The sequence below is a fragment of the Rutilus rutilus genome, assembly GCF_951802725.1.
Source record: "Rutilus rutilus genome assembly, chromosome: 3".
Classification (NCBI taxonomy): Eukaryota; Metazoa; Chordata; class Actinopteri; order Cypriniformes; family Leuciscidae; genus Rutilus; species Rutilus rutilus.
Window position 1 is genome coordinate 11,811,135 of NC_140211.1, and position 8,572 is coordinate 11,819,706.

Here is an 8,572-nt window from a genome sequence, read left to right on the forward strand (position 1 = left end):
CATTTCATTGAACTAATAATTGTTTTTTTTAAATGTCATTTTTTGACTGACATGAGAACAGTACCAGAGGGTTAAAGTCCCCATGAAATCAAAATTGAAGTTTTTGGCTTTTAGTATGAATATGTTACTGTTATCTATAAGCTAGTGTGTTCCAAAAAATGACAAAATGTTGCATTTAGAAGATATAGGTCTAAGCATTTAAAACGTACAGTCTCTCACTTCTGCCCATATGGATCAATGATTTTGATGACATCACTCTGCACTTCAGCTTCTCATCAGATTTTCTGTCCAATCAAATGCTCTCTAGATTCCGAATCTCCGCCCCCTACATTATAAATACTTGCTGCAGCTAAAATTGGTCACTTGTTCACACATTTACTATTTTCTAGGCCTACATGGTGAATTGCACATAGTGCACTATATAGGGGACAGGGAACGATTCAGACAGTGTAAGTATGCTTTCATTGGGGCGAATGAAGTCTGGTTTCGGGTTAGTGTCATGACCGCCGCAGCGCACACAGTCAGCTCCGGTCCAGAGATAGAGAGTGGATCATATGTGCGAGTCGGCGCAGACCAGAAAACATATCAGACCCATTTTGAATCCATTTGAATATAGTGTGCTATATTTTAAAGCGATATGGACGAGATTAGCAGGAGAAACAGTTAGAGATTAGGAAGATACTGTGGTACTGAGCTAAATGGCTCTGGCCAAGCTGTGACATAAACTAAACTCTATTTTAAAAAGGGGAGGAGCTGTTCGATATGTCCGGCCCTGCCCTGCCACACTGAATAATGCTGCACGTTTCAAGGCGCTTCAGTGGGCCTTTAAGACTGTGGCAAGTAGGCTAGGCTAGTATGACCAACTAGCGATTAGTCAAGGAGAAGGAGAAATCATTCTTTTTAAGTATAAAATTAGACTAATCTAAATTTTTATGTAACTGACTTAAAACAGTAATGAACAGCATTAAAGAAAACTTGTAAGACTATAGTGTAAGCAGTTTATGCAACCTGGAGGCAATAAAATAACATATATATTGGACCTGATGGTTGAGGAATGAGGACCTAACGGTAGCCTACTAGTCAAGGCAGAAGCAAAAACACATTTATTACTACAAAGTGGCACACAAGTTTAGTTAGCGGAAATCAATTAAAACATTAACGTTCTATATTATAGGCTACTAGATACCAGAGAGTATTATAAAATGCACGAATATATATCCCGTCGATGTTTTACACTCCAGTCCAGCTGGCGGCGATAATGCGCCAAAAGCAGGTTCACCAACCGTCATTTATGCACAAAGATGCCGTAGAAGACTACATTTCCCGAAGTGCTTGAAGAGAACAGGAAGTACTTTTAATATCGCTGATACGTTCACAATAGGAATAAGCATAACTCAGCCGATTCAACGTTTTGACGTCCGAACAGATTGTGTACGTCTCCGGTGTTATGTAGGAGTGTCCGTCTCTCATCTGCGCGGCAAAAGCACGGGGCAAAACAAAAGCATGTGGATGTAATTTCAACAAAGGTATGTAGTGAGAATGAAGCCAAGCGACGCTTTATTGTTTCGAAAGACAGGAGAGACCAATCTGTTCACTGTAAAACGCCATTTAAGCTGGAAAGACACCAGAAACTGATATTATTGAATGAGCTAGCTAGCTGCAAGCCTCATGACGCAGATGATGTCGCCCAGACTCACATGTGTTGCAGTTGAGTTGTTTTCATTGCTCAAATTTCAAGCACTGGCTGCTTTTTTGGGGGATAATATCTGGGTTATCATTGTAGTATACAGTTAGACAGCTGGGTTAAATTTCTCCCTTCAGTATATATTACACTGTAATTAATCATAATTTAACAGGTATTCAACCAGTTTAATGTCATGTTCAGCAGAGAAGCTTTATTTTGGATTTAAACGTTTACTTGTAATATTTAATATTACGTGGTGATTTGATAACTTGTGACACATGTTAAGATGTGCTCTTACACATGTCTCTGGGAATTCCCCTAGCCTAGATTATATTGACTTCTTGGCCTCTTTTAAACCAAAAAGTATCATAGTTTGGACATTTACTAATATATACATTGAAGTACCTTGGAGTACAATGTTAATAAAAAATAAATGGTTATTATGCAGTACCATGGTATATATATTAATGTACTGTAGTATAATAGGAGTGTAACTACTATGGCAATGGCAAATGATTATTTCCTAGTAAGCAAATAATAGCCTAAACTCCTGCCCACACTATCAGACACTCATTAATTAGACAAGACATACATTCTTTGTACTTCAATTCAAAGCTTGTATTTTGTGTTATGTTATTTTATTTATTTATTTTTTAAGATTACGTCAGACTGGGATTGAACTCAACCACTAGCCATGGGGATTCGGTCGGCTCAGAAGAAGCATTTCCCTCTTCGGGGCATCGATGGAGTGGTGCAGCTTTTCGAGTCTGAGCTTAACAGCCCAGAACCAGACCTGGCCCTGCTGTCCCTAGTGCTGGGTTTCGTAGAGCACTTCCTGGCTGTCAACAGAGTTGTTCCCGTCAATGTCCCGGGCGTTCGCTTTGAACCTCTTAAACCTGACAGCCCCAACTCTTGCTTCCCCACAGTCGAGCTGAATCTCGTATCTGCCCTTTATGAACGCTTCCTGGCCCAGATTCGTGGTGCCGTGGACATGTCCCAGTACCGCAAACCGACTGGCGGCTCCAGCCGTGAGCTTGTGAAAAAGGTCTCAGATGTGATCTGGAACAGTCTTAGTCGGTCGTATTTCAAGGACAGGGCACATATTCAGTCCCTCTTCAGTCTCATCACAGGTAGACTTTCACACATTAAATTACATTAAACAAATCTGACCATGTATTGTAGGTTAATATTGCATCTGTGTCTCTCTTTCTGTAAGGCACAAAGCTGGACAGCTCAGGAGTAGCTTTTGCAGTGGTAGCTGCATGTCAGGTGTTGGGCCTGAAGGATGTTCATCTCGCTCTCTCGGAAGATCATGCCTGGGTCATCTTTGGCAAGGGTGGGGAAGAGACTGCAGAGGTCACATGGCATGGGAAGGGCAACGAAGACAGAAGAGGTCAGACTGTCAGTGCTGGAGTCAATGAAAGGGTATGTAATGATCTATTATTCATGATAGGATAAACACTACTGTATATTCATAAACACCATGCCGTTCAAATGTTTGATGTCAGCATTAAGAAATGAATGTTGAATGTTCATTCAACAAGGATGCAAGTTGTTTAAAAGTGACAGTAAAGCCATTTATGTTACAAAAGACTTCAAATAAATGCTGTTCTTTTGAACATTATATTCAGTTTCCACAAAAACTTTGCAAGATGGATAATAAATGTTATTTGTGCAACAAAGCAGCATATTCAAATGATTTCTGAAGGGTCATGTGACACTGAAGACTGGCGTAATGATGCTAAAAAAAAACAGCTTTGCCATCACAGCAATAAATTACATTTTAAAATATATTTACATATTTAAATTGTAGTAATAGGCTATTTCACAGCATTACTGTATTTTTGATCAAATGACTGAAGCCATGAGAGACTTCAAACTTTTGAACGGTTGTGTAAATGTGAGACAGTTCTTTAACTTTGAGTTTGTCATGTTGTAAATCTGTGCTTCATTTGTTTTATTCTCTTTCTCCTCAGAGCTGGTTATATCTTAAAGGCTCCTACATGAAGTGCAACAGGAATATGGAAGTAGCGTTCATGGTTTGCGCCATCAATCCTTCTCTAGATCTGCACACAGACAGTACAGAGTTACTCCAGCTCCAGCAAGTATGTCTTTTTATTAGTTTTAAACTTTCATTACATCATTCTACGTTTCCTGCATTCTATTGGCTGCTCTATCTATAAATGTCTATTATGTACTGTTCACTGTATCAATGTTTGTACATATGAAGAGTTCATATGCAAAAGCCTCTAAGTGCCATCTGAAATTTTCTTCTAGAATGATCATTTTTATCAAGCTCGTATATTTAAATTCAATAATTTCACTCAAATGGTAATGAAGATTACCTATTAATTGTCATTTGAGTGAAATTACTGAATTTAAATATGCAAGCTTGATAAAAATGCTCATTCTATAAGAAAATTTCAGATGGCATTTAGAGGTTTTTGCATCTGAACTCTTCATATGCATATTTAAGTATCTATTGTCATCCAGATTTTCTTTCTTTTTTCAGAGGCTGTTGTGGCTGCTGTATGATCGAGGTGATTTGGAAAGGTATGACTCGTTTCTTATAAATCAGAGCACTCATTTGATCTGATTATTGTATATAAACTCTTTCTGAATGTGTGTTGAAGGTATCCCATGGCAATGGGCACTTTGGCTGACCTTGAAGATCAGGAACCCATGACTGGCAAGGAAAGCCCTCTCTCTATTCACCTTAAGGTATATATGATTACAGCTATATCAATATATATCACAGATATTTACAAGGTTGTCATTTATTAAAATTGCACTATTCTGTTTTGTTTTCCCTAGGCTGTTGACTCGGCTAAAAAATATTACAACAACGAGCACATCTACCCTTTCATGTATCTAGCAGGGTACTATTACAGGCACAGAAATGTCCAGGAGGCTTTGCGTTCCTGGGCAGAGGCTGCATCAGTAATGCAAGAGTAAGTCAAGCATCATAGAAATCTGACCATTGAATGATATTGATTTTTTTTTGTGTGTGTCTGTTAAAGTAATTCACTTTTGAAAGTGCAACATATTCATTATTTTAATTAGACTTTAACAGCAGAGGGCGGTGTTCATTTGTTACTGGTGCATATATTTTATTGCTTATTAAATTCAAAATGAAAATTCTGTCATCATTTACTTCCCCTCAAGTTGTTTCAAACCTGTATGAATTTCTTTCTTCTGCTGAACACAAAAGGAGATATTTTTAAGAATGTCAGTAACCGAAATGGATGGACCCCATTGACTTCCATAGTATTTTTTTTTCCTACTATGGAAGTCAATGGGGTCCATCAACTGTTTGGTTACCAACATTCTTAAAAATATCTTCCTTTGTGTTCAGCAGAAGAAAGAAATTCATACAGGTTTGAAACAACTTGAGGGGGAGTAAATAATGATAGAATTTTCATTTTGAAGTGAACTGTTCCTTTAATGCTTGTAATGCATTCCTAAGTAAGGAAATTGATTTATGTAAAAAGGCTGAATCAATCTCTAAGCTAAAATATGTCTGTTACTACTGCACAGTCATGATTTGATGACTAATTGAAAACGCATCAAGCCTCTTAAATGTTCATGCCAAAAGGAAAATGTGTTGTTTGCCAGTATTGTCTGTGTTACCTCATGCTGTTTGTCCTTAGTCTTTAGAATGCTCATTCCTGTCTCAGCCTTGGCATGGGTCCCTGTCGACAGAGACAATCTGTACTTTCCTCCCTCTAAACACAGTGCAGTTGACGGACAGAGTGCTAAAAATACTTGATTCCAAAGTCCTAAAGGATGTCTGCACAAAGCACGCCTAGAACTACTGCTCACTCCCATCCACTTCCTTTTCCTGCTCTTCCTGTTTCCTCTTCCTTCATGACAACATTAGCTATCTCCTACCCTCGGTCCCTCTGACGTATCTTCATTTTGTTTGTGCCTATACACTGCCATTCAAAAGTCTCTCCTGCTCACCAAGGCTGCATTTATTTGATCCAAAATACAGTAAAAACTATAATATTGTGAAATAATATTACAATTTAAATAAACTTTTTTTCTATTGTAATATATTTAAAAAATTAATTTATTCCTGTGATGCAAAGCTGAATTTTCAGCATCATCACTCCAGTCTTCAGTGTCACATGATCCTTCAGAAATCATTCTAATATGATGATTTGCTGCTCAAGAATTTTTTTTGATTATGATTATTATCAGTGTTGAATGGCAGTGTATGTACACTATATAAATAAATGTATAAATGTGCATGTGTATATATGAAATATTTATATTGTTAAGAACAAAAGATAATATATAATCCCATATTTTTGGTCTACAGTTACAACTACTGCAGAGAGGATGAGGAGATCTATAAGGAGTTTTTTGACATTGCTAATGATGTCATTCCCACCCTTCTTAAAGAGACAACAACTGCTGCTGAAAGTGGTGGCGAAGGGGCTGATGAAATGGAAAAAGAGGTCTTGTTTAATTAAGCATGAAAGAAAACACTTTTTAAAAATATATATATATTATTTAGAGCAAGGTTGTAAACAAGTCTTTCTCTTGTCCTTTTGCTTTTACCTCAAAGGACCAGCCCAGACAGGTCGCTGCTTTGTCTGCCCTTCAGGACCCAGAGTGCTTTGCTCACTTACTCCGGTTCTATGATGGGATTTGTAAATGGGAAGAAGGAAGTCTCACGCCAGTGCTTCATGTAGGTTGGGCCACCTACCTGGTTCAGTCCCTTAGTCGCTTTGATGCACAGGTAAATCCCTCGATTTTCTCAATGGACGCTTTTCTTTTTTCTGACTGCTGTAATCAATTTATATAGTATTTTTTCTCTCTATTACAAAGTTGTTGAAACGTTATCATGGATTTTTTTCTTTGGCCATTGGAGCTGATGGGAATACAAAAATGATATTTGCTGTCGTCTCCCCTTTACCACTAAATAAGTTTACCTAAATATGATGACTTCCACTTCTGAGAACCCTGGAAATGTGAAAAGGGTCTATTTCAAGTTTTATTAAAGTGCCATTTATAATCAGACTCTGTGTATTCACTCTTTCTCAGATCAGGCAAAAAGTGTCAATCATCACCAAAGATGCAGAACCAGTGGACGACGATGATCAATCCAGCGAGGACCCGCGTGAGGGGCGTAGGCGGGTCCCGAGGCGAGAATCCAAGTTAGATGAACAAGCAGGACCATCGTCTCCAAGTGCAGCATTGCCCGCTCAAAATCCAGTTCCCAAAAAGGTGGGCGGAGAAGGAGGACGGCGTCGTTCCTCTGCTGGCACTCGAGGTAAAGAGTCCGATGGCAAAAATGAGCCATCATCCCCGAGTCCCACACCTTCACCTTCCCAGCCACCCATAGTGCAGGGAGGGCCGGTGGTGGCTTTCCACAGTGAGAAGATGAAGGGTATGAAGGGGCTGCTTTCTGCGGCCAAGATCAACTCTAGTGCCATTAAACTGCAGCTCACGGCTCAGTCTCAAGTGCAGATGAAGAGACAGAAACCCACACCTTCTGGAGATTACACCTTGTCCTTCATGAAACGTCCTCGCAAAACTCTTTAAAATGCCAGTTTATAGATATTTTTTCTTTTAACTTCGTCATTTTCACCTGGAGTGAAGTTCATTAGTTTGCCTGGAAATGACAAATGTTCTGATAAATTGATGCTGAATTTATGTAATTCTTCATAACCATTACAAGTTGAAGTCAGAAAACTCGTCTAATGCACCAGCAGTTTTGGTTTATTATTTGATAGTATAAAGTAATTTTATTAATTTGTCTTAAATCTGTATAATTACTATAAGTTCTATATTGAAAAAAGAACCCAGATTAAAACAAGCCAAAGTGATTATTTTGTGTTAATCAGGTTATTAGAAAATGTGTTATTCTTTTGTCTGCAATACAATTAAACTTCAGAAATTTCTGTGCTTCACAAGTCTAATGTATTTAACAAATTATTGGGATTTCCAGCCTACATGAGTAGGTCTTGCACTTGTTCTGTTATTCTCCACATTACTGCTGGATTTCATAAGTGGTCTCAAGGATACAGTAAACTTTGCAAAAAATAATTGCAGTGATTGTGTAAAAATTATTTTCTCAATGCTAAAGTGTATTTTCCATTAAATAAAAAACTTGAACGAATCTATAGTGTTTTATTGTCTTTTATTTACTGTCATGCACGTCGTGAGGGCTTATCTTAGCCCTTTGATGCTTTGCACATGCGCAAACGCAGCGAACAGTTTAGCGTCTAGTGATGGGTGAAGCCCGCTCAAGTCCACGAATCGGTTCTTTTGAATAGTTAATTTCAAAGAGCCGGTTGAAAAAGCCGGTTCTTTTAAAAGCGGTTCTTTTCCGTCATTATGAGATCCCTGACTTAATACCGTGCTCAAAACGTTTTAAATAAAGTCGTACAGGCATGTAGCCAATTTATTTTTGCCGCATCGTTTACTTTTCGTTAAAAAGCTGTTTATTGTAATTCCACAGTTCAGTTTGTTACTACTGCCATGATTCAGTTGATCAAATCATAAAAGTAGAACCTATATTTACATTAAACAGTAGCCTACTAACATCCATTTAGCCTACATCTTTTTTTTATTGAAAATGTTTTTTTTAGGGCCGTGACATTAACGCGTTAATTTCGATTAATTAATCTGAGACAAAATAACGCGTTAAAAAAAATAACGCAGATTAATCCATTCCGTATTGACCTTTGAACCTGGAGCCGTTCTAGCCACAATTCGACTGTAAAATGAAGGAGGGAGACGAGAACGCGCTGGCGCTGCCTGGATCATTGATTGGAACATTTACTTGTAAAAAACAGCCGGCATTTCAACGTTGATTCACCGGTGAACGTAAGGGACCAAGGTCGAATCAATGTTGGATTATGTTTCGATTGTGCA

At 38.2% G+C, this 8,572-nt stretch overlaps 1 protein-coding gene across 2 annotated transcripts; it reads left to right on the forward strand.

The window, feature by feature from the left end:
• The first annotated feature begins 1,322 nt into the window (after window positions 1-1,322).
• Window positions 1,323-7,814, forward strand: men1 (multiple endocrine neoplasia I). Of its 2 annotated transcripts, none has more exons than XM_084403557.1 (10): window positions 1,323-1,526; window positions 2,343-2,814; window positions 2,901-3,109; window positions 3,661-3,789; window positions 4,197-4,237; window positions 4,318-4,405; window positions 4,499-4,635; window positions 6,009-6,147; window positions 6,258-6,431; window positions 6,737-7,814. In XM_084403557.1, exons 2-10 carry the CDS (start codon window positions 2,379-2,381, stop codon window positions 7,235-7,237), a joined length of 1,854 nt encoding a protein of 617 aa, XP_084259683.1. In that variant the 5' UTR covers window positions 1,323-1,526; window positions 2,343-2,378; the 3' UTR covers window positions 7,238-7,814. The 2 variants fall into 2 exon arrangements, with proteins under 2 accessions (XP_084259683.1, XP_084259684.1); XM_084403558.1 differs by having other exon boundaries at window positions 1,525-1,707.
• The last annotated feature ends 758 nt before the right edge of the window (window positions 7,815-8,572 follow it).

What these genes read in the sequence shown, in the direction of transcription:
- men1 (XM_084403557.1), top strand. Translation starts at nt 2,379, where the DNA reads ATGGGGATTCGGTCGGCTCAGAAGAAGCATTTCCCTCTTCGGGGCATC. An exon ending in GTGCTGGAGTCAATGAAAGG is followed by an intron (nt 3,110 to 3,660) that starts GTATGTAATGAT and finishes CTTTCTCCTCAG; the next exon opens with AGCTGGTTATATCTTAAAGG. An exon ending in CTCTCTCTATTCACCTTAAG is followed by an intron (nt 4,406 to 4,498) that starts GTATATATGATT and finishes TGTTTTCCCTAG; the next exon opens with GCTGTTGACTCGGCTAAAAA.